At 39.0% G+C, this 26,803-nt stretch overlaps 1 protein-coding gene across 1 annotated transcript in view; it reads left to right on the top strand.

Moving 5' to 3' along the window:
* The window catches only part of TRPA1 (transient receptor potential cation channel subfamily A member 1), a 64,144-nt gene that overhangs the window by 32,104 nt on the left and 5,237 nt on the right, over positions 1 to 26,803 (top strand). Inside the window, exons 13-24 of the mRNA XM_077808678.1 lie at positions 1,145 to 1,259; positions 2,707 to 2,873; positions 8,303 to 8,396; positions 8,775 to 8,834; positions 14,886 to 14,984; positions 16,071 to 16,141; positions 16,740 to 16,887; positions 19,309 to 19,398; positions 19,648 to 19,817; positions 23,052 to 23,181; positions 24,331 to 24,513; positions 25,823 to 25,891. Of these exons, the coding sequence (XP_077664804.1) occupies positions 1,145 to 1,259; positions 2,707 to 2,873; positions 8,303 to 8,396; positions 8,775 to 8,834; positions 14,886 to 14,984; positions 16,071 to 16,141; positions 16,740 to 16,887; positions 19,309 to 19,398; positions 19,648 to 19,817; positions 23,052 to 23,181; positions 24,331 to 24,513; positions 25,823 to 25,891 (1,396 nt within the window). The remainder of the gene's footprint in view (positions 1 to 1,144; positions 1,260 to 2,706; positions 2,874 to 8,302; positions 8,397 to 8,774; positions 8,835 to 14,885; positions 14,985 to 16,070; positions 16,142 to 16,739; positions 16,888 to 19,308; positions 19,399 to 19,647; positions 19,818 to 23,051; positions 23,182 to 24,330; positions 24,514 to 25,822; positions 25,892 to 26,803) is intronic.

The raw sequence follows: 26,803 nt of genomic DNA on the forward strand, positions 1-26,803 counted from the left end.
ATAGGATACAGAGGGACCTAGACAAATTAGAGGATTGGGCCAAAAGAAATCTGATGAGGTTCAATAAGGATAAGTGCAGGGTCCTGCACTTAGGATGGAAGAACCCAATGCACCGCTACAGACTAGGGACCGAAAGGCTAGGCAGCAGTTCTGTGGAAAAGGACCTAGGGGTGACAGTGGATGAGAAGCTGGATATGAGTCAGCAGTGTACCCTTGTTGCCAATGGCATTTTGGGATGTATAAGTAGGGGCATAGCGAGCAGATCGAGGGACGTGATTGTCCCCCTCTATTCGACATTGGTGAGGCCTCATCTGGAGTACTGTGTCCAGTTTTGGGCCCCACACTACAAGAAGGATGTGGATAAATTGGAAAGAGTCCAGCGAAGGGCATCAAAAATGATTAGGGGTCTGGAACACATGACTTATGAGGAGAGGCTGAGGGAACTGGGATTGTTTAGTCTGCAGAAGAGAAGAATGAGGGGGGATTTGATAGTTGCTTTCAACTACCTGAGAGGTGGTTCCAGAGAGGATGGTTCTAGACTATTCTCAGTGGTAGAAGAGGACAGGACAAGGAGTAATGGTCTCAAGTTGCAGTGGGGGAGGTTTAGGTTGGATATTAGGAAAAACTTTTTCACTAGGAGGGTGGTGAAACATTGGAATGCATTGCCTAGGGAGGTGGTAGAATCTCCTTCCTTAGAAGTTTTTAAGGTCAGGCTTGACAAAGCCCTGGCTGGGATGATTTAAATGGGGATTGGTCCTGCTTTTGAGCAGGGGGTTGGACTAGATGACCTCCTGAGGTCCCTTCCAACCCTGATATTCTATGATTCTATGATTCTATACCAGGGTCTTGTAAGTTTTTCACTCATTTCAGAGGCGAATCCCGTGAAACAGGCAAGATCCCACAAGATCACATATCTGCCTTTGAGACCCAATTACTTCTACACAGTTGAGATTACCCTTACATGGCTGAGTGTAGTGCTAGTAGGAGACTATTGTACTTTACTCAGCAAAAAGACATTGACATTGATGGAGAACAACAGTGGGGAAACTATTGTGAGGGAGGGGAGAATCAGGCCCATGAGCTCAAGGTTGTAGGTTATACTTGTAAAAATATGTGAATAACATCATATCTGCTGTTTCAAAAGTGATTATAAAGGCTGGACAGCCCTGCACCATGCTGCCTTCGGAGGATACACTCGCACAATGCAGATAATTTTGGATACTAATGTAAAATCTACAGACAGAGTGGATGAAGAAGGGGTATGTATATGTATAATTTTTGTTTGTTTCCACTCTATTGTCTCATTGCAATCAAACAGGTAATCCCTGTTAGCAAACTTGTTTCACTGTTGAAGGTTATGAGAGACTGTGTTTATGATAATATATTTCTTTTGGCAGTTATAAAACCCTAACTGTTTTGTTCTTGTTAACATATACTGTTTAGGTTTATTTATAATTAGTGAAATGCCCATCCAAGTTCTAGGAGCTGTACATAACAGAAAACCAACATCATTAACACAAAACATAAAGTACAAAGCACTTTAGACTCTACTAACTATGCCACATGACCCACATAACAATATAGCAGAATATAATAACATAATAAGCTCACAATATGAACAGCTCATAACAATGAAAGGAAACCCACCATAAATAATGACTCACCAACAAACCTCTTCAAACCTCTCAGTCTACTCCCCCTAGCAAAGCCTAGTAGCTATGCTTACAGCTTGCTCTGAAGTTTGTCAAAACCAAGATCTTTTGGCCAGGAGAGGAATCTAGTTCCAGAGCTGAAGACCTCTTGTAGAAAATGATGCATTAACAGCCCCTTTTCAGAAACCAGGGGATGTTCAGCTCAAGCAACTGTTGTTTTACCAAAATGGGAGAGACACAATCTTTTAGGTAGTCAGGGCTCAAAGCATTTAGGACCTGCTAGATTAAAAACAGCACTTCAGATTCCACTAGAAGCTAATCAGAAGCCATTGTGTAGTCCCTTATTTGTACATTGCTCAGAGAAGACTGGATGGTTTGATATTTGGGGAGATTCACAAAAGTGCCAAAGATATCTAGAAGCACGTCTCTTCCTGCCCACTAACTGGCAATGGGACTTGTGCTTCTAAGGCCTTTTAGTGCTTTGAAAGTCACAACTGTTTACCTTGGTTTTGTGCAAGTCACTGAGGGCAAAATCCTCCTTCCAGAGAGCTGTTTGCAAATAATTCCCTGCAGACATATGTGTGGTACCATACTGGTGGAAACTAATTTCGGATTCTTCTCTTTCTGACCCTAAATATAGATTCTGTGGATCTGTTGACACAGGACAGTTTTATTTTTAACATCTTGCTTTTATTAATTGCAAAACTATGAGATATTAATAATTAGTATCCCTTGTATACGCTTTGCCCTTTCCTATGTGCAGTTTGTTTTCTCTGTAATGGTTCAGGCATATACAAGTAAGCACTTGGAACAAAAGTCTCTTTTTTTTTTTATACCACCACTGAAGTGATTTGGATGGTCAGTACTTAGTCCTGCCATTAGTGCAAGGGACTGGACTAGATGACCTCTCAAGGTCTCTTCCAGTCTTGTGGCTCTATGAATTGAGAGCAGAATCTTGCCCTTGAGGAGTGGAAGGGGAGGGGGAAAGGGTTGTACATTTCTTTTAAGCATAGTGATTCCTAATAATGTTTTGGTATGTTGTCTTTCTGAAAAGAACACAGCTCTTCATCTTGCTGCAAAAGAAGGACACGCGAAAGCAGTGAGACTGCTTCTTGATGATGGTGCCAAAATAATCTTGAACAAAGCATCAGCCTCTTTTTTCCATGAAGCGATACACAAGAGGCATAAAGATGTAGTGTCTGCTGTCATTCTGAATAAAAGGTGAGCTGCCTATACAACACTTTTTAATAGTTTCAGGTGTTTAGTGTCCATTGTCTTCTCCTTCTTCGCTGGCAGTTAAAGTACTGAGCATGTAATATACTATGGTTGATCAGATATGTATTTTCCATATTCAAAAGATTAATATTGATATAATATGTATAATGAGAATCGGGAAGAAATGGTAAATAAATAATAACCAGCTATAGGAAGGAAATCCTCTCCATGTCAGGGCAATTCTTCAAGAACCACAAGAAACATGGCAAGAAACCAAGAGAATGAGTAGTTCTTGCCCTACAATATGATACTGTAATGGTACAAGGATGCAGGTTTTTTATCAAAGCCTGAGCACAAGTCACATAATTCCAGGGATTTAATTTAAAATTGCTGTGTAAAACTGTTGCAAATGTTTAAGTACATGAGGAAGACTCAAGGAAGAAAAGGCTGTTGCAGAGAAGCTAAATGAATTCTTTGCATTGATCTTCACTGCAGAGGATGTGAGGGAGAATCCCACACCTAAGCCATTCTTTTTTGGTGACAAATCTGAGGAACTATCCCAGATTGAGGTGTCATTAGAAAAGGATTTGGAACAAATTGATAAATTAAACAGTGACGAGTCACCAGCACCCAAGAGTTCTGAAGGAACTCAGAAATGAACTTGCAGAACTACTAATTGTGGTATGTAATTTATCACTTAAATCAGCCTCTGTATCAGATGACTGGTTGTCAAGGTTCCTCCCCCACTCTGAACTCTAGGGTACAGATGTGGGGACCTGCATGAAAAACCTCTTAAGCTTATCTTTACCAGCTTAGGTCAAAAACTTCCCCAAGGTACAAAATATTTCCCCCGTTGTCCTTGGACTGGCCGCTACCACCACCAAACTAATACTGGTTACTGGGGAAGAGCTGTTTGGACGCGTCTTTCCCCCCAAAATACTTCCCAAAACCCTGCACCCCACTTCCTGGACAAGGTTTGGTAAAAAGCCTCACCAATTTGCCTAGGTGACTACAGACCCAGACCCTTGGATCTTAAGAACAATGAACAATCCTCCCAACACTTGCACCCCCCCCTTTCCTGGGAAATGTTGGATAAAAAGCCTCACCAATTTGCATAGGTGACCACAGACCCAAACCCTTGGATCTGAGAACAATGAAAAAGCATTCAGTTTTTTACAAGAAGACTTTTAATAGAAAATAGAAGTAAATAGAAATAAAGAAATCCCCCCTGTAAAATCAGGATGGTAGATATCTTACAGGGTAATTAGATTCAAAAACATAGAGAACCCCTCTAGGCAAAACCTTAAGTTACAAAAAAGATACACAGACAGAAATAGTTATTCTATTCAGCACAATTTAAAGAAATCATAATCTAACACATACCTAGCTAGATTACTTACTAAAAGTTCTAAGACTCCATTCCTGGTCTATCCCCGGCCAAGACCCAGCATAAGACAGACACAGACCCTTTGTTTCTCTCCCTCCTCCCAGCTTTTGAAAGTATCTTGTCTCCTCATTGGTCATTTTGGTCAGGTGCCAGCGAGGTTACCTTTAGCTTCTTAACCCTTTACAGGTGAGAGGAGCTTTCCCCTGGCCAGGAGGGATTTCAAAGGGGTTTACCCTTCCCTTTATATTTATGACACTGGTGGATAGCTAATGTAATGTTGATTTTTAGGAAAAATACTCCAGAGACAAGCCTGGCAATTACAGGCCAATAAACCTAATCTCAGTACCAGGCAAATTGGTTGAAATTATAGTGAAGAACAGAATTATCAGACTCATAGATGAAAAAGGTTTGTTGGGAAAGAGTCAACATGGCTTTTCTAAAGGGAAATCATCTCTCACCAATCTATTAGAATTCTTTGAGAGAGTCAACAAACGTGGACAAGGGTGATTCGGTGGATATAGTGTACTTGGACTTTCAGAAAGCCTTTGGCAAGGTCCCTCACCAAAGGCTCTTATACAAAAAAGACAACTAAGGGGGGATACGATAGATGTCTAGAAAATCATGAATGGTGTAGAGAAAGAGAATAAGGAAGTGTAATTTTCCCCCTTCACATAACATGCAAACTATTGGTCACCCAATGAAATTAATAGGCAATAGGTTTAAAACAAACATAAGGACGTACTTCTTCACAAAATGCACAGTCAACCTGTGGAACAATTTGCCAGGGGATGTTGTGAAGGCCAAAGGTATAACTGGGTTCAAAACAGAATTAGATAAGTTCATGGAGGACAGATCCATCAGTGGCTATTGTCCAAGGTGGGCAGGGACACAACCCCATGCTCTGGGTATCCCTAAACCTCTGACTGCCAGAAGCTGGGACTGGACGACAAGGGATGGATCAATAGATAAGTTCCTTGTTCTTTTCATTCCGTCCATATTTGGCATTGGCCACTGTCAGACAACAGGATACTGGGCTAGATGGACTATTGGTTTGACCCAGTATGGCCAGTCAAGAATTGCCTCATGTGGGTTCCAGGACTAGCTGCTCCAAGAAGCAGTCATTTAAGGTGTCAGAAAACTTTATTTCTGCATCCCGTCCTGAGGTGACAGGTACCCAGTCAATATGGGGATAGTTGAAATCCCCCATTATTATTGAGTTTTTTATTTTTATAGCCTCTCTAACCTCCCTGAACTTTTCACAGTCACTATCACCATCCTGGTTAGATGGTCTGTAATATATGCCTACTGCTATAGTCTTATTATTAGAGCATGGAATTACTATCTATAGAGATTCTATGGTACAGTTTGGTTCATTTTAAGATTTTTACTTCATTTGATTCTATGCTTTTTTCACATATAGTGCCACTCCTCCACCAGCACAACCTGTTCTGTCCTTGATATATTTTGTGTCCTGGTATTACTGAGTGCCATTGATTATCCTCATTCCACCAAGTCTCTGTGATGCCTGTTATATCAATGTCATCATTTAATACGAGGCACTCTAGTTCACCCGTCTTATTATTTAGACTTCTAGCATTTGTGTATAAGCACTTTTCACTTTTTAGCTGTCTGACATTACATGATATAGTTGAATAGCACTTGTGGCACCTTAGAGACTAACCAATTTATTTGAGCATAAGCTTTCGTGAGCTACAGCTCACTTCATCGGTTGCATCTGATGAAGTGAGCTGTAGCTCACGAAAGCTTATGCTCAAATAAATTGGTTAGTCTCTAAGGTGCCACAAGTGCTCCTTTTCTTTTTGCGAATACAGACTAACACGGCTGCTACTCTGAAACTTGAATAGCACTTTTTCATTTGACTGTTTCTCATCAGATTCTACCTGTATTTTATCATCTTCCATCCTCTCCTCCTTACTAGAACATAGAGAATCTCCATTAATAGATTGCACCAGGAAAGCAAATCACCATGCGGTTCTCCCAGTCATTGCAAACCTAGCTATCTATGTTTCTAATGATCGAATGCCCCATAACTATTACCTGTCTCTTCCTAATAACTGGAGTTCCTACCCCTGGAGAGGTATCGTCATTATGAGAGGATACCACGACATCATCTGGAAGGAGGGTCCCAGCTATGGGATCATTTCCCTCTGCTCCATTTGGATGTTCTCCTTCCCTGAGACTTTCATTCTCCTCAACAGCTCAGAGGCTGTCAGACCAGGGGTGGGACTGTTCTGCTGTGTCCTGGAAAGTTTCATCTGTGTACCTCTTTGTCTCCCTTAGCTCCTACAGTTTAGCCATTCTGGTCTACACAGTCTCTGAGGGCAAGGAGCTCCTTGCACCGAATGCACACATATGCCACCTGCCCATAGAGCAGGTAATCATACATGCTGCACTGGGTACAATACACTGCATAGCCCCCACTCTGTTGCTGGACTTGTGCCTGCATTCTTTTTTTTACTCCTGCAGCTCGTTCCTTTGTTGATGTTTTGTTTTTATCAGGCGGTTGTTTTGGCTTTAAGTTTAAAGAATGTTAAGTGTATCTAGTCCCCCCTCCCACTCCCTCTCTAAACTCCCTTGCAAAACTCCCATTAGCCACTAGCTCCTCTGGTTGTTTAGGAGCAGGCTTTTTAAAGCCCTAGTCTTCCTGAGTAGCTCCGCCCCTTCGTTAAGGGTTGATGGGCTAGGCTCAGCAAACGGTCCCCAAAATAAACAGACCACATAGTATATTTCAGTAAAGCAGCAAGCATACCACAAACACAAACACACACACTACAGACAATAGTCTTACCCCAAGGGTCATGTAAACGCTCCTCCTTTATCCAGAGAACTCCCTCACAAAAGTCCCCTGTTAACTTGCTCCAATACTGCGTGCAGATGCGGTTGTCCCATCTCAAAAAAGATATATTGGAATTGGAAAAGGTTCAGAAAAGGTTCAAAAATGATTAGGGGTTTGGAATGGCTTCCATATGAGGAGAGATTAATAAGTCTGGGACTTTTCAGCTTGGAAAAGAGACGACTAAGGGGGGGGATCTGATTGAGGTCTATAAAATCATGACTGGTGTGGAGAAAGTAAATAAGGAAGTGTTATTTACTCCTTCTCATAACACAATAACTAGGGGGCACCAAATAAAATTAATAGGCAGCAGGTTTAAAACAAACAAAAGGAAGTATTTTTCAGACAATGCACAGTCAACCTGTGCAACGCCTTGTCAGAGAATGTTGAGAAGGACAAGATTATAACAGGGTTCAAAAGACAACTAGGTAAGTTCATGGAGGATAGGTCCATCAGTGGCTATTAGCCAGGATGGGCAGGGATGGTGTCCCTAGCCTCTGTTTGCCAGAAGCTGGGAATGGGCAACAGGGGATAGATCACTCGATGATTACCTGCTCTGTTCATTCTCTCTGGGGCACCTGGCATTGGCCACTGTCGGAAGACAGAATCCTGGACTAGAAGGACCTTTGGTCTCACGCAGTGTGTCTGTTGTTATCTTCTTCTGTTCATTCTTATGCTCTTATGAGAGTTTTGTTGAAGTTTAGATGGGACGTGTTCTATATGCCATCAGTTTGCTGAGCCTGATGGGCCCATTTCAGGACCGATGGAAATGTAACCATGAGTGACCACCAATCATGCTAAGAGGAGCAGGATGACACCCAGTATTTTTTTATTACCTTCAGAATTTTGTGAGCCCAAGATACAGACTTCAGTATCAGTGTAGGGCTCATAATGAGTCCAAGCTTTTAAGAAGAGCTCAGTATATCCTGTGATTTGCAAAACATCACTGCTTATCTGAAAACCAGATTAAACATTGGCCTCAACTGCTGATTTTCACTTCATGGCATATAAATTTGTTATACATTGCAATTTGCAGAATAATTTCTGAAATAATAGCTCATCCGGTCTAAAAACGATTAGATTTCAAAATAACATAATCCATTTTTTCTTTCATTATAAAGTTGATGTTTAACTTCATATCCTTTGCTGAGAAGCATAGAATTCATTCTCCACTATTTCAACTTATTGTTGCAGATGGGAAGAAGCTGTGACAACATTTTCTCACTCTTCTACTGCCAATAAGTGTCCTTTGTTGGAAATGGTTGAATATGTACCTGAATCGTTAAAGGTAAGATTGTTTAGACTACACATTAAGAATTTACTTCATTCTAAAAATTCTGTGAAATTTTCAAGTAAATCTGCAAGTGTGAGTATTTATAAAGACTTGGCACATGCAAGTGCAAATTGTCATACATCCATGTAAACAAGGTAAAATTTCTCGTTTGTTAACATATATGCACAAGTATAAGTTGTGCACATCTCTGTGTATGCTGTAAATGTGGATTGAATCATTATTTTTGTTAGAAGGGCTGCTGTATTGTTGAAGACCATGGAAACTTTTTTTTCTAAAGTATGGAAGTCTTCCTTTTTTCTGAAGAGTCCTAATTTTCAGCAATCATCATAATTAATTTATACAAATTAATTGTTTTTCTTTCTACCCTGAAAGTTGGTTTTGGACAACTGTATGATTGAGTCTTCAGAGGAAAAGACAAGTCAAGACTTCTGTGTAAGTGGAAGAAAAAAAGTAATTAAAACTAGTACCTTTTAATTATTAAAACTCTTATTACAGTAAGATATGTCATAATGTACCTGCAATATATTAGTAGTGATAAATCGTTTGTTAGAAATTTGGATCATAGTAAATTGAGTGAACTTGGCACTTTTTGAACTTTGGCAAATCATCAGTGTAGTTTATATCTGCTTAAACTTGCTTACTCTGTAAAGTTTAATCCCTTTTTAACATGTTTTAGATAGTTTATATCTGGATCATTGTCCAACTGAAATTCACCAAAGGTAAGCTGAGTAAACTCGTGGGTCTGTGCTCCCAATGTGTGATTGGCAATAATCCCTTTAGTTTAGAATAAATCATTTAAATCACCTCATCAGTTGATAGCATGAATTTACCTGGTCATGCAGTTCAGCGGTACCAACTGCCTCTAATTGTCCAGCTATACCAGATGAAGGACAGGAGACACTGGATATGGTTTAATTAGACTGCAACTGTCTGGGAGTACCTGGCAGATAACAGTGTACAGTGCAGGTAAATCCATGATCATTTCACTATCTACCCAGGGGGCTTCCATTAGCCCTACCCCTTTTCCATCCTGGTTCCCAGCCAGTCCACTGCTGGGTCCTTACCATCCCCCCACCCTCGAATTAGGGTTAAGATGGGCTCTAAAGGAGAGGGGATAGCTCCCTGAGGTTCTAGTTATGGCAGCCCCAACCCCCCCCCCCCGTTTCCACTCGTTTAACAAACGCTTCCTTTACCAATCCATTTATCTGATCACTCTATCCCTTTCCTGTGGAGTACTTGCACAGGACATCTGCCCCATGCTTACATGAGTTGTGACATCATAGCCAAACTCCTGTTCCTGCTTGCCCTACCTATGCCCCACTGACCCTGCTGCGAGGAAGACAAAAAATCCCCCACCTTGCCTTGGTCCAGGTGAGAGAGGGTTTTCCTCACCTGACTTACTCTATATACTTTCCCCTTCCTTCTGGGTCTGGTCACCTGGAGGGATGATTCAGTGTCCCCACATTGAGCTGCTCTTCGGCTGCACCAGCATTAGTGCTTCTCTGCCTCTTAAAGAGGTATACTCCTTCCCCCAGCAAGCCAGACAACAGCCCCCCCATCTTAAGATGCAGTGCAGTCATTATCAGTCCCTTTTTCATTGCAGTCTGTAATGGTGTTCCTTTTACTACCTGCTTTTGCATAGGTCAGCTGAGACAGACTTTACAGAAACACTACCACACCATAAATTGTTCCTTCATCTATTGTAAATACAAGATGGGAGGACCCACTTTGGCTTCAAAGGAGTAGGTGTTAAAAAATCCTTTCCCAGGAGAACTCAACTGAAAATGAGTGTCCTACAAAGCTCAAGTTAAGGCTACACTGTGGTGATCTTTTGCTACCACAGATACCTTGGGTGCTTTTGATGTCTGATTCAAACTCCTTGAGAACTCTGATCTTTCAAGTCCTCAGTGTCTTTCTTAGTACTCCAGTATCTAAGCTACAGCCAGACATGTTGACTAGCCTGGTGAATACTTGTTATCACTTGACTTCACCTCTGTCAATCTGTGTACATGTATCAACTGGTGAAAACAGTTTCCCAGTACTTCGCCCTACCAAACTGATTCAGTGTCCTCCAATTAAACTTAATGGCAAAATTTCCATTGACTTCAAGAATTGCAGGGTTAGTCCTTAGATGGTTTTGGTGCTAAAATCATGAAGTGTGTATTTAACATCCCTGTTCTCTAACCTTTGAACCTGTCATCACACAATTTCATAATATTCAGTACAGTCAGCATCCTTGACTCCAGCAACTTCAGCACAAGTTGTGTTGATGTCATACTTAAAGTGTTGATGCATGTTCCTCCCGAGATGGTTCAGTAACATGAGCCAAACTGGGATAAGAAGAAAAAGAAAGAGGATTAATGAAATCAGAATTGCCATTTAAAGGCAATAGAAGAATATCCTTAAAATCTACACATCTGTCTGGAGACAAGGGGAGGAGACAGCTCCACACTTCGCTTTTGGAGGAGAGCACTGCTAAAGCCATTCTACTTAATCAGGAACCCACAAAAGGCTACAGTATTCATATTATGTAGTTCCTTGAACTGAAGGCCCTTTCAAATCTGATACTATAGTCATCTATTGAGTATATGGGCCAGTTGGTGAAATATGTATACAAATGATGCTGTCAACTTTGTATATTGACAAGAGAAGAAATATCTTGTACCAAGAGATGTCCCTGATATGCCCTTTTCACCATCTGCATGAGATTAGAACATAAGAATATAATAGCTGCCATACCGAGACAGACTGTGATCCATTTGCTTAGTAGTTGTCAAAGCTTCACTGGGAGCGGGCAGAATAGAGTGATTATGGAGTGATCCACCCAGTCTTCTTTCAGAGGTTTAGAGTTGCCCCAAGCATGGGGTTGCATTCCTAACCATCTTGACTAATAGCCATTGATGGACCTATCCTCCATGAACTCATCCAGTTCTTTTTTGAATATAGTATACTTTTGGCCATCACAGCATCCCATGGAAATGAGTTCCACAGGTTAGTTGTGCATTGTGTGAAAAAAATACTTCCTCTTGTTTGTATTAAGCCTGAGGTTTATTAAATTCATTTGGTGACTCCTCATTTTTATATTGGATAATGGGTGAATAACACTTCTCTGTTCACTTTTTCCACACCATTCATGATTTTATAGACCTCTATCAGATCCCCCTTAGTCATCTCTCTCTTTTTTTTAAGCTGAATAGCCCTAATTTTTTTAGTCTCTCCTTGTATGGAATGTGTTCCATACCCTTGATCATTTTTTTATAGTAGTTGAGATTGAAATGGACACATTCACAATTGGTTTAGCAGTTCAGTGGATGTATATAATTGTGTCTGTGTATATATAATTGTGTATATAATTTTGTGTGTGTGTGTACAACCACCCACCTACCCACACACAAAATGATATATACACATACAGATACATCACATACACATAACGTAAATATATGCTTCCAGGTATGTTGTCTTATTTTCCTCTTTGTTCTGCAAACTGTTTTGAAGGTCAGTTGCTGTGATTTTCATGTTTAGAAATTGTTATAACTATAATTTAAATTTTAGCAATTTATAGGTCTTCAACTTTGCTAAGATACCTCTTTAAATGAATCTGGAATCAAAGGTTATAAATTTTCCAGAATATATGCTAATTTCTTAACCAGGAGAACAGGCGAAATGTTCTTTTTTGAGTCAAACACAGACCTGGTTTAAGTGGTGCAGCTGTCTTCAGTGTTCATAAAGTTGCATATAGATTCCAAGGCCTGAAGGGATCATTTTGATCTTTGGGGGGGAGGGATAGCTCAGTGGTTTGAGCATTGGCCTGCTAAACCCAGGGTTGTGAGTTCAATCCTTGAGGGGGCCATTTAGGGATCTGGGGCAAAATTTGGGGATTGGCCCTGCTTTGAGCAGGGGGTTGGACTAGATGACCTCCTGAGGTCCCTTCCAACCCTGATATTCTATGATTCTATGATCTAGTATGATGTCCTGTATAACACAGGCCACAGAACTTCCCCAAAAGAATTCCTAGAGCAGATCTTTTAGAAGAATATTCTGTCTTGATTTTAAAATTGTCAGTGATGGAAAATCCATCATGACCCTTGGTAAATTGTTCCCATGGTTAATTACTCTCACTGTTAAAAATTACACCATATTTCCAATCTGAATTTGTCTAGCTGCTACTTCCAGTCATTGGATCATGTTAAACCTTTCTCTGCTAGATTGATGAGTCCATTATCAAATATTTGTTCCCCATGACTTATAGACTAAGCAAGTCACCCCTTAAACTTCTCTTTTGAGGTCAATAGATTGAGCTTTTTGAGTCTTGCTATAAGGCATGTTTTCTAATCGTCTGATTATTCTGTGACTGTTCCTGAAACCTCTCCAATTTATTAACATCTTTCTTGAATTGTGGGCACCACAACTGGACACAGTATTCCAGCAGCAGTCACACCAGTGCCAAATACAAAGATAAAATAACCTCTCTACTATTACTTGAGATCCCCCTGTTTATGCATCCTAGGATTACATTAGTTCTTTTGGCCACAGAAAGCTTATGTTCAGCTGATTATCCACCGTGACCCCCAAATCTTTTTCAGAATCACTGTTTCCTAGGATAGACCCCTCCATCCTATAAGCATGGCTTCCATTCTTTGTTCTGATACATATACATTTCCATTTAGCCATATTAAAACGTATAGTGTTTGCTTGCACTCCTTTTATCAAGGTACCCAGATCACTCTGAATCAGTGACCTCTCCTCTTCATTATGTACCACTCCCCCAATTTTTGTTTCATCGACATATTGTCTCAGTTATGATTTTATGTTTTCTTCCACATCATTGATAAAAAAAATGGTTAATAGCATAGGGCCAAGAACTGATCCCTCCAGAACACCACTAGAAAAACACCCGCTCTGTGATGATTCCCCATTTACAATTACATTTTGAGATATAGGAGTTAGTCAGTTTTTAATCCATTCAATGTGTGCCATATTAATTTTATATCATTCTAGTTTTTAATCAGCATGCCATATGATACCAAGTGCAACGCCTTAGAGAAGGCTAAGGTAAATAGATTATGTCAACAATATTACCTTTATCAACCAAACCTGTAATCTCATCAAAAAATATATCAAGTTAGTTTGATTGGATCTATTTTCCATAAACTCATGTTGATATGCATTAATTACTATACCGTCCTTTAATTCTTTATTACTTGAGTCCCTTATCAGCCACTCAGTTATCTTGCTTGGGATTGATGTAAGGCCTATAATTAACAGAGTAATCCTGTTTATCCTTTCTAAATATTGGCACAACAACATTAGCTTTCTTCCAGTCTTCAGGAACTTTTCCAGAGCTCCAAGACTGTTTGAAAATCAGTATTGATGGTCCAGCGAGCTCCTCAGCAAACTCTTTTAAAAGTCTTGGATGCAAGTTATCTGGACCCGCTGATTTTAAAATTTATAACCTTAATAGCTGCTGTTTAACATCCTTCAGAGATACTAATGGAATGGAAGGAGTGTTATCACCATATTATGAGACTATATCATCTGTTTTTTCCCCAAAGACAGAACAGAAATATTTATTGAACACTTCTGCCTTTTCTCTGTTGTTGTTGATAATTCTACCATTTCCATCTTGTAATGGACCAATGCAATTGTCAGGATTCTTTTTGTTCCTACTATATTTTAAAAAACTCTGCAGGCCATAGCTTTCTTCTTGCATCCTTTGGCTTCCCATATCAATTTTCTACATTAATAACTTCTGATTTATATTAATAAGTATCAACTTCCCCTTTCTTCCATTTGTTAGACATTAATTTTTATAAATGCCTTCACGTCCCCTGTAAACGAGGTTGTTTTTTTAACCAGGATGTGCTTATTCCAAACCTGAAAATGGCTTCTGAATATAAATTGGCACATCTTATTATCACTTCCAAAATCTAAAAGAACAGACAGTCACCTTACAGATATCCAAGGAAGCAGGACATATTTTTAAGTCTTTGTTGCTTTTACAATTGTGCTAATTTTGGATTTATATTAAAACATCTCATGTAGATTTTCATTGGATTGTGTCCACAACATTAAGAGATCATTTGGAAAATTAATATAATACTATCAGGTTTCTTTCTTATATTACCTATATAACGTTTACCTTGTAGTCAATGCTAAAATAAAATAAAAATCTAGAACAATTATTTAAAATTATAATATTTTAGGGGAAATACTCTTTAAGAGTATTTTAAGATCCCATTTATTTTACTGATAGTGATGAAAATCCATAATAATCATAGCTGGTCGTATAGATTGCGTAGTTTTACTGAGTGATTTATAAGTACAAAGTGTCCATGTTGATAGATATTCTGCCACAACCGTCATATTTTTTCTGAAGAATATTTAATTTATTTTTTGTTTTGTTTGCTTTGATGTACCAAGACTGAACTGCTACATCAATATTGTCATAAACACACACTAATATGTGTATTTACTGTACAGATTGAATATAACTTCAGGTATCTCCAGTGTCCACTAATACTTAACAAAAAAGTAAAGGCAGATGAAGAAATTGTCTATGAACCGCTTACCACTCTAAATGTAAGTTCTGTTTTTTAACTATCAAAATATTGTACATTGGTATTGTTGGAGCTAAAGGTACGCTTTTTTTTCATTGTAAACCCTCTTTTCCAGGGGTTGTAACTCAGCAGTTTTAAAGCACATTGGGCTGAAACTTGAGCATTAATTTGCCAGTGGAAGTTCTTATAGTTTATATAATAAATATTTTAATCAGTTATTAGGTATAGATAGACGTTATGAACTTAAAAAGAAAAGGAGGACTTGTGGCACCTTAGGGACTAACAAATTTATTTGAGCATAAGCTTTCGTGAGCTACAGCTCACTTCATCTGATGCATTCAGTGGAAAATACAGTGGGGAGATTTATATACACAGAGAACTTGAAACAATGGGTGTTACCATACACACTGTAACAAGAGTGATCAGGTAAGGTGAGCTATTACCAGCAAGAGAGCGGGGGGGAAAAAACCTTTTGTAGTGATAATCAAGGTGGGCCTGCACTTCAGATACTTTGAAAGGGTACAGTGTGTGTGGATGTGCATGTATCTAAGCAAACTCATCCTTCATCACTTGTGACCACATCCTGAAACAGAATTGCAGAAAAAGCATTTTTAAGGGAGGGATTTGGCCAGGGTACAAGTGGCCATGATGTATTCACCATTTCCTTTCTTCACATGCAGATTGCAAAATGTTTTATTGATCTAAAACAAATTCCAATGTTCTCACACAACATTAGCCTCAAAGAATATTCTGTTCTTTCCAATTCAGTCATAATAAAATTAGATAAATAAGATCATTTCAAATGTACTGTACCTTTCAGTAGGCTAGAATTCATGTAAAGTACGGTGGGATCCTGATCTAACTGGGACCTGGGCCAAATGGGATAATAAAACATCTGGATAAACCGGAGAATGGATGGTGGGACTCCCCACTGTCAGCCCCGGGCAGTCGGTGGTTTGTCTGATATGGAGAGCCAGATAATTGAGGCTCAGATAAAGGGGGTTCTAGTGTACTGAAATAGGTAATCTAAACAATTGGTTTGTAACTGGGTCAGTCAACTGAATTGGATATATTGTATGTTTGATACATTTGCTTACACATTTTGTAGGCTATGGTACGTCATAATCGCATGGAGCTTCTCAATCATCCTGTATGTAAAGAATATTTGCTCATGAAGTGGTATGTATCTGTTAATTGGACCGCCAAAACAGATATTAGAGTAAACTGTATTTTTTAATCTCTTAATCAGATTTTCAATAAAATGGAATATACAAAGAAACCCATTGCTATAAAAACATTTATATGTCCTATAGAAAAGATTTGTTACAAAGAAAGATAATTTTAACTGTAGAATTTAAGTCAGTTTCACTCCCATCCAGTCACCCTGATAAGAATATTTAAATATCTCAACCATTAGCAGATAAAATAAAAAGATTGCTTGAATGTTAGCAAAGATTCTTGCAGATTCTTTTGAACTTACAAGAGGCAGAAACTCACCCCCATCTATATTGGCACAAGTTTTATTTTCCGTTCCATTACAGAAAATCTGGTGTAACTTCATTAACTTCAAAGAAAACAAGAGCAGAGTTGGGCCCAGAGACCCTAAAGTCAGCCATTAAGCCTTTGTTCACCTTGAACTCCTGGGGCAAGGCCAGTCACTAAGAGTATTTATACAGTTGTAATTGCATGGTTGCAACCTTAAAGTGCATTTCCCCATGATCACAAAAGGACAATTGGAAATACAACCTCACAAATATAACTTTTTTTCATCTTCCAGGATGGCCTATGGGTTCCGAGCACATATTATGAACCTCAGTGTGTATTCTCTTGGTCTCATTCCTCTGACTCTTCTGATCACCCGCATACGACCAGGAATATCTTCCAATGCAACAGAATCCCATCAAACAGGACCATTAGAGTATGAGGTACTATTTTTAATTAGTTACAATTTATAATTTTAAAACAGGGCAATATGATAATTGAAATGGTTTTCTAGAATTATTAGTCACTTTGCAACAATAAGGCATATAATTATAAAACATATACATCCAAACAATCTAGTCTCCTGCTGCTATTGTCCTGGAATGGGAATTGGTAACTCCGGTAAATTCCACAGTATTTTTCTCTATTTTTACTCATTTTCTGAAAATTTTACCTCTTGGGCACATTTTTTTTTCCGGTTTCTGTCTCTGCCATAAGGCAGAGTTTAAACAAAAGGGATTAAGCTGCTTTTTAGTATGAAGTGTCTGAAAAAAATACACTTTCTGTCTTTTTCTTAAAAATAAAAAGCAGCAAAATGGGTAATGTCCAAAGTTGCAAGTTTGAAATCTGGCATGGATAGTGCTTTTGAATATTCCAGTGAACATTGGGTTTTACTTGGCCATGTTTTGTGTCTTTGACGTTCAGAGGCCACACAGGCACAGTACATTTTGCACTAAGCTCAAAAAAGTATGCAGCTAAGAAGGGTTGTACTGTGCATGACTAACTCTGCTGTAGCTATAGTGAAAAATGTAGCGTAGGAATACTGCTAAGCCATTGCCTCAGCCTGTGTTCATCTTGTAAGGGGTTAAAGAAAGGCTCCTGCACATATTTCAAGGATTTTCAAGATTCTTTTTCAGGATTCTTCCCACAACCCCAGGCACTTTTAAATTGTAAAAGTGTTGAAGAAGGGCTGCTGTGCGACGATATTTATGATATCCTACTTGGGAAATAGAATACTATTGCATATAAAAGACTTAATCAAAACACATACGCACAAGTAAAGGTTGTGTACGCAGCCGTAACTTTGTCATCTGCTTAACCCGGTATCCTCAATATTCTGTTGATATAGATAGGAATTCATTATTTATACAGCACCATGAGTCAGCATTGTGCTTTACACACAAATAAAAAGAAATAAGCTAATGGGCAGAGGAAACTAGAGAGAAGGATAGATGTTGATATACTGTGGTGAGATAAGAACCTGAAAACTAAAAAATAGTGTTGAAGTTTACAATAGCAATATCACACATACGCAACTTTAATGTTTGGTGTGGTGGTGGTGGTGGTATTGATTCTTTTTCTTTTCAGGTTTCCAAGAACACTCAAACAATGATTTTAAAATACTGCATGTTTGTTGTCTTTTGTGATATCATGATGTTCAAAATGAATATTAAGGTGAATATAAATCAACGAATGGAACAGAGAAAAGGGGAAAGGAAATCTAAATTATATTGCAATATCTCCTCCCCACAAAAACCCCAAAATATTGAAAATAATGTTAATTTCAGTGTGTCAGTTATATACACATGGTTAATATAATTATAAATGATTAAATGTGCCTCGGGCCTAGGAGGAAAATCCACAACACACGGTGTACTGGCGAGATCAGTGACAAAAACACCCAGAAACAAGACATACAGTATCTCTGCGTGTGACTTCGCAGTCAAAGCTTATGCATCTTGTGGAAATTGCTGGAATATGTGGCCAAGTTTTGCCCTCGCCTTGCCTTGCTTAAAACCATGCAGTAACTCTGAAGTCAAGATATGACCAGGTGTGAGCCAAGTACTTGAGAGAGCACAGTGTATGAGAGGCAGAGCTTGGCCTATGGTGTAGATTTAAAACTAATTTGTTCATTTCAGATAATGGTTGACACACTGGCAAGGAGGTGAGAGCAGCTCTGCTGCTGGCATGTGAATGTGTCTGAGAAAAGATATGACTAAGACATAGTCTGAATTTATTTAGTGAGTATGAAATTCACCAGTGGTGTGGGGGTCAGTATGAGGAATTCCATGTCACTAATGTCTTCCATAGTGGCTGCATTGGGAGACATCAAGGGAGAGTAGCCAGTTAAGGGTGCCTGCACATCCTTTAAGTACCATGGAAAGGATCCCTTTGCTAGCCATGAATACTGTAGGCCAGCATGGAAGATCATAATGGTGCAGAGATGATGGGCCACAGGTTCAGTGATTACACACATCCAGTGCAACACCCTGTGCAAGTGGTATAGATGGGAAGTGGCTACGATTTCAGCTCATAGGCTTGAATAGCCACTCTAGGGAGGCTGCACAGCAGTCCTCGTCGAAGACTCTGAGTTGTAGGGCTGAATTTCACCTCTGCAACCCCTCCAGTATAGAGCCTCATTATCAGTATAGAGCCTCATTGTCTGAACTCAATGCAGGTGGAGTGGATTTCGCCATAAATGTTAATAGAACATTTTTATTACTATTTTTAATGATATTCTCCTGGAAAATTTTGTCCTGTGAATTGTCAGACTTGTCAATGCAACATGAGTGTCCTAATTAGAATTTCAGCCAAAGTTTCTATTATATTTACCATTTTGTTGTCCTTTCTGGTTTCTGTTACAGGATTCATACTTCATAAGAGTATGTATGTGTTTAGTTTTTACCATGAGTTTATTTGGAATCTGCAAAGAGATATTTCAGCTCTTTCAACAGGTATATGTATATAATTTATCATAGGTTTCAGAGTATTTATTAATTTATCATACTCTATTTGTCTTAATAATTTTGTTTGATATTAAAAACACTGCTAGATTTTTCTTTTATTATAAGTGAAATGTTAACTTAGGGTTATACTCAAGATACACTAAAACTTAAGAGGACAGAAAAATATTATATAATTTATTATTTTTAATGGTTTCATACTTGTCAGTATGCTAATTTTCTCTCTCTTTCAAATCCTAGAAATTGAAGTACCTGTTGGATTACTCTAATCTATTAGACTGGATAATTTATACCTCAAGCATAATTTTTGTGTCTTCCTTATTTGTTAATATCCCAGCTCACCTGCAGTGGGAATGTGGAGCAATTTCTGTATATTTATCTTGGATGAACTTCTTGCTTTATCTTCAAAGGTAAAATTTAGGTCCTGATTCTCCAAACACTTAGAATACAAACATTTAATTCATTAGGAATAATTTCATAGGGTAAAATTATAACACATGCATGGATTAGGCCTTTGCTCTGTTTCTGTTTTCCCTAAGGAATTTTGAATTGTGATTCATTGTTTTTCATAATGAAAACTTCAAAGCACATAACACCAATTGAAGAAATAATAGATAATGTGACTAGCACTCTCCATGTCACTTTGTAAGAAAACAAAGGATCTTTAGGTTTTTTAGTGGCCTAAATACAAAATAGTTAAAATGTTATCTTGTATATCCTTTCAGCTTCAGAAAACAGGATTTTTTTTTTGCTATCATTTGAAAAATCTTAAAAAGAAAAAAGGTCTGAAGAGAAAGATTAGTTACGCCTAATAGAAGGAAATGTTTCTTGTTTTGCGTTATATCCAGAAGAAAGCAGCCTCCACTAGCCTAAGAAAGCCTGCCCTTTAGTCTTTACCTATGGAGACTGCCCTGCAACTGAGGAAAAGGTGGTTTTTTTTGTTTGTTTTTTACTCCAGAGCAGCTTTGTAGTATCATTTCATCGATTAAATAAAAAAAACAAAAAATTTTCCACCCTCGTATTTGAACAAGGAGCTGGGATGGGAAAGATTTTTCCATGGCTGACTGATAGTCCTATCAGGTACTAATATGGTCCTCATTACCATAGTCAGGGCCAGCTCTACAGTTTTTGCCGCCCCAAGCAGTGAAAAAAACTGCCGCCGCGGATGGCAAAAGGAAGAAGCTGCCACCGATTTGCCGCCGCGGCCGGCAAAGGGGAGAGGCTGCTGCGGGTGGAACAGAGAGGCTGCTGCCGAATTGCTGCCGTGGATGAAGGAACTGCCACCCCTTTCTAACTGCCACCCCAAGCACCTGCTTGGAACGCTGGTGCCTGGAGCCGGCCCTGACCATAGCGTCAGGACACCTCATAATCGGTAGTGTACTTACCCTCACAACATCCCTGTGAGCTATGGAAGTAGTTACATCTATTTAACTAATTGGGAACCCAAGACACGGAGCTATTAAGGGTATGTCTACTCTGCTTTATGAACCCGGGTCCGTGGGACATTGGCTTGTGGACTTGGTGTTTCCAAGCCTGTGTTTGAACAGTCACACTGCATTGTAAACCTGGGTTTACAATTGCTCAACTTGGGTCTCTCAGCTGTGCTAACATGGCCATACTGATCCGCGCAAATCTTCTGACTCAGGTCTACAGTTTGAGCTCTGTCCACACTGCAAAATGACAGGGCTTGGGGACCTGCATCACAGGGGCACTTGTGCTCTGACCCATGTCCCCCCAGCAAGATCTCAGCGCCAGGCTCCTAGGTGCTTGCTGACCCAAGTCAGATTGATTTGTTGATGGATGGAAGGGGAGCTTGGGCTCAAATCTCAGTCAGAGCCTGGGTTGGGTGTGCAGTGTATCCCCTTAGGGTACCTCTAGACTTTGAGCTGATGGTATAAATTTGAGCTTGAGAAGATGTACCTGCGTTAGCACTGATCAAGTTAGCATGTTAAAAATACAATATAACTGCAGTGGTGGAAAGGAGTAGCAGCCCTAAGCACATAACCCATGTACTCAGGGCAGCTAGCCCTCCCATTGCTGCAGCTACACTCTATTTTTAGCATGCTAGCCCAATAAGAGCTAATGTAGGTACATTGCCTCCAACTGGAACTGATACCTTTAGTTTGCAGTGTAGACATACTCTAAAGGTCTTTTACACTACAGCTGCTGCAGCAACACAGCTATGGCACTGCAGCACCATAGTGTAGATGCTTCCTACATTAACAGAAGATTTTTTTTCCCATTTATGTAGTTTAGTCCATCTCTTTGAGAGGCAGTAGCTAGGTAGACAGAAGAATTCTTCTGTCAACTTAACCGCAGCTACACAGGGATTAACTCTATCTTGCACAACTTACAAATTTTTTCACAGCACTGAGCAACATGGTAAAGCAGGGACTTGAACCAGGGTCTCCTAAGTCTAAGGCTGATACCCTAACTGCTCGACCATCCTTCTTTGTCCTGGTGAAATGTTTCCTCTTCCCAAAGCACTTTTAGTTCTGTATGCCAGCAGAAACTTTTAGGTACCATATACATTGGTTTTCTAACCTAGTAGGCCTGACTCTTTTCTCAGTTACATCATTTTACGCTGGTATGACTCCTTTGCCTTCAGTGGAGTTACTCCTGATATACACAATGTAAAACAGAAAAAGATTAGGTCCTCTATTCCTAAAACTGCTCCTCTGAACTAACGCATAATATATCATTGGAGAAACGCTAAAGTTGGGATTTTTCCATCTGCTATGGCCCTTTTATGCTGCTGCGGCATGTCAAAGAGCTGTGAAAGCCCTAAATGTGGCTGGGGGAGGGAGTGTGGGAATTCACCCAGTACAAGCTTTCTATAAGGCATCTCTAGTGCCCTGTGAGAACCCCACTGTAATCCCTGGTGTTGGGGCAGCTTTGGGGGTGAGTAGAGAGTGGGAGGGGAATATCACAGGCAGGAGGGGGTGGTGACTTGAGACATAGTGCTGCAGGGATTGTGGGTAGCACTTCTGTGCGTAGGCCAGCTTGAAACAACTGTTACATAGGCAGCCCTCTGTAGCACAAAATCAGGAGGCTACAAAGGTGTCTTAAAGCTGTGGTAGCTTGCCTCTTGACCTCAACTGTGAGCTTTTTGCTGCAGCTTTTAGAGGTATAGCACATTTTATCCCTCGTTGCGAAAGAAGGAAGATCTTATAAATTGGAGAGTTGGCTTATCTCATGGTACCAGCTCTCTTTGTTTCTAGTGGCTAAGTCACATTAAAAGACAGCTATAATAGATGGACTGGTTTTCTAATATTACTTTTACATGTAATCAGTTGCTGTACATGGTACAGGGGGGTTAGGCATTCTTAGATGGAAGAGGAGGTGGGATCATGAATGGGAGAGAAGCCAGCCATGAGACAATCATCTTTCAATTAAAATGTGATGCACCATATTAAAAAAATCTGAGAACCCCTATTCTAAACTTGTAACAAACTGGACTTTTTCCACTTTTGTGTGCATGAAATTAGAAAAATGTACTGACCATTTAAAAATCTTTCCTAGAAGCAAAATGACAACCAGGCAGCTTGCATTAGGGTTGTGCTCTGCTTTACAGATATGGCAGGAAAAGAAACCTGTCATAGTATTTGATGGTGGTTAATTTTTACCTACAAACATTTTCTTAGATTTGAAAACTATGGAATCTACATTGTAATGTTCTGGGAAATTCTGAGGACTTTGATTCGGATTGCTGTTGTGTTCTTTTTCCTGATATTGGCCTTTGGACTCAGCTTCTTTGTCCTTCTGTGTTCACAGGTTAGATTAATGGCATAGTTATTTGTTGTCATTGTTAATAATCCTGTTTGTATGTTTCCTATATTCAGATATTTGATAGATACAATTGATGAGGTACTTTAATAGTCTAAAATTAGGACAATTTATAATGTAGTGAAAAATAATTTCTATCTTTGAAAAAATAACATATCTATAATAATTCAGAAACCAATCCAAAAGGTGCTACTGTTGTTTTTCCCTATAAAAGAAAATATAGAAGGATAGATTGCCCCATAAGAACCCCAGAGTTGTTGGAGCTCTTCTTGCATAGATCTTCCCCAAGATTTAAAAAAAAAATTGGACAAGAAGTTCTCTGGACCATTGGTGTTAATTTTTAATAAATGTTGGAATGCTGGGGAAGTTCCAGAGGACTGGAAGAGTACTAACAGGGTGCCAGTATTTAAAAAAGGAAAAAACCTAGATAACCTAGGTTACTGTATCTAGATAATTGTACCTTGACATTGATCTTAGGTAAAATAATGGAAAGGCTGACACTTGACTCTGTCAATTAAGAATTGAAGAATGGCAACATGATCAATACCAGTCAACAAGGTTGTATGGAAAATACTATAGGTCTTGTTAAATGAACTTGGAATCATTTTTGTATGAGATTATGTTTGGTTGATAAAGGGGTATGTGTTGATATAATATACTTAGACTTCTGTAAAGTATTTGACTTAGTGCCCTGTGCATCAGAGAAATTGTCAAATTCAACTGTCAGAAGCCCTTTTACAGTAGCGCAGATGGGAGCCCAATTTGTCCCTACATGAACATTGTAAATAAAAATAGAATAGGAGAGAATATCCTGATTCTCTGTCCCCTCATTTCTCTCCAGTCAGAAGTTAATCCACTTCAGAAATGCATCACTCCAGTTTGAATCACTCGGTATGGTATTTAGGACAATAGTTTTTGCAAGGCTGAACAGTCAATGGGGTTGCACCAGTTTACACCAGCAGAAGATCTGGTCCACTCTATCTTGTATTTGTAAATTTTACGGATCTATGTGCAAGTTTTAAATACACCACAACCAATATTCATGAATTGAGAATCTGGAAGAAAAAAAAAAAGAGGGGACATTACAGATTTTAAAAACGTACCTGTTTACATTGCCTGCCTTATTTCTTTTTTCAGCAACATTACAAGACTCCGCTCCTTTCTGTAATGCAGACATTTGCTATGATGCTGGGAGATATTAATTATCATGAAGCTTTCCTTGATCCGCTGCTAAGTGATAATTTGCCCTATCCATTCCTGAGTTATGCAGTTCTCATTGTCTTCACCTTGCTTATTCCAATTCTTCTTATGAACTTGCTGGTAAGTATTTCACATAGTAAAATATGGAGATTTGGGAACATAACTGTTTATACACATCATTATTGGATAGGATAATTTGTGTATATGCACGCTGATTTGCAGAAACCTTTGTTCATTAGTTAGCAATGTGACTTTTTTTTTTTAAATAAGACATTGAGGTGTTCCCTTTTGCCTTTTTCTGGTTCTCTTTTCTCCATTCTTCCTTCATTTTACTACCTAAAACAAGTGTTTTTCTGTCATTGTTGCAGAACAAGTTTAAGTATTTATGTATTTAGAGCCAGATTGTGATGGCCCTTGTGCAACTGCAAAGTATAAGGTGGGCATGCAAGAATCCAGCCCCTTATGTTGCCCTCCCTCAATATTAACCCCTATGCTCCATGGAGTCCAGAGATTACTGGTTCCTCCCCCTCCCTTAGGAAGCAATGAACCCAAAAAGGGACAGGGAAGGAAGCAAGATCATGGCCCCACACCAGCTGACAGAGCAAGGGTGGCACATCATGGAGGGCAACCTTGTACTAGCCTAATGGCTGGAGCAGTTTGTGTCCCCTACCCATGTCCATGGAGAAGCCATAGCAGAGACTGTGACTGTCTGGGGCATAATTTCTCCAGTGCTTCTCCTGAACTGATGTGGCTTAACAGTGCCGCCATCCAGGACATAAAAGCCAATATCTAGACCTAACTGTAGTAATTTACAGGTTGATGTTCTTAGAGCCATATTTAAACAAATTGCTTAAGCAAATCTCAGTGGGTTGTATTAAATAAATGAACCACTTATCCCCTTGGAAGTATTGTTGAACACTAAATGGTAGGACTGATGTAAATAAAAAGGATCAGCAAACTGGAACTGTAGCAAAGAGAGCGAGAGAGAGAAAATATTTTATGCATCATCTTTGCCTATGCCCCGTTAAACAACATGTTTGAGAAGAAATGATACAAAGATTTTTATTTTACAGGATGTTGGCCTGATCCTGCTTCAGTTGAAGTCAATGAAAGCAATAAAGGGCCTTAAAGAAGCTGTATTAGTTTTTGAACAGTTCTTAGAAGTAGTTAAAAAGAGCATCAGGTCTGCCAAATATAATTTGCTAAGAAAATGAAAATATAATTAAACAAACAATTAACTTTCTTGATTATGGATTTTAGGCATGCACAAATCTTCTGTGTTTAGTGGGTAATGTTCTGCTGATACAATATGATTTAGCAAAAGGCTTTTCAGATCATAATACCAGTGAGGAATATAATTTAAACCACGCAATGTAAAAAATCAGGTAATTAAAAATACTTGTTTGATTCTATGTTGTTGTATTTTTAGATTGGTTTGGCTGTTGGAGACATTGCTGAGGTGCAAAAATATGCTGCACTGAAAAGGATTGCAATGCAGGTTCGTAGTGTATGTTAGGTTTTAGGGTGTAAGTAGAAGATATAATTGCTTAAACATCACTTTGAAAGAACTGGTTTATTTAGCATTAATATTATTGGTCTCTAGTGTCGTTTTTAATATAATTTTTAGCACTATGGTAAACTTGTATTCAAATATCTTTGTAAGCTAGGTAGGTTGACAAGTGCATTCCATCCTAAATCCCAGCTTTTGGTCATTTGTATAACTATACAAAAATTCCTTATAGTATGAAATTTTTCATGCTTTTAGCTAAAAATAAATTGTTAAAGTAAGTTTGAACCATCAATTCAGCCAATTTTAGTTATGTGAGCATAAAAGCCAAAAATAGTATGTGTAATTTTGGGGATTTATTGCTTTCCCTTTGAAGGGAGAATCTATTTAGCCTAAAAATGATCAAGATTCATGAAAATGTGAAGGATACCAAATCCACTGCAACATATTAGAGGCTCACTCAGTTGGGCAGAGGCTATGTATTGAAATGTGTTATATGGTAGCCAATGACAGTAATTAAGGAACTTAATTCAAAGGTATTTAGGTGCCTAAAGATGCAGATGGTGGGGTTTTCAAAAGTATCTGAGCACCCAACTCATTTATGCACTTCTGGAAACCTGATTATGAACCTATCTGCATTTATGGTGCCCCAAATCCTTTAAAAATCTAGGCCTTGGGGCTTGCTTACTGGAGTAAGGCAGCTTAGGTGACATGACTTTGTAATGTTTTCACTTAAGAAATCTGCAGGTGTGCTGCTTGGAGTTCTATACACACATTTATTTAGAACTCAGCCCACCTACCTGTAGGTTGTATGACCACTAGACTTCCATGAGTGGAAACGTGAAGAATATGCAATTGTCAAATAAGAAATAAAGGTTGCTTATCATTAATTATAGTTCTTAG

Source organism: Eretmochelys imbricata, chromosome 2 (genome assembly GCF_965152235.1).
Source record: "Eretmochelys imbricata isolate rEreImb1 chromosome 2, rEreImb1.hap1, whole genome shotgun sequence".
Classification (NCBI taxonomy): domain Eukaryota; kingdom Metazoa; phylum Chordata; order Testudines; family Cheloniidae; genus Eretmochelys; species Eretmochelys imbricata.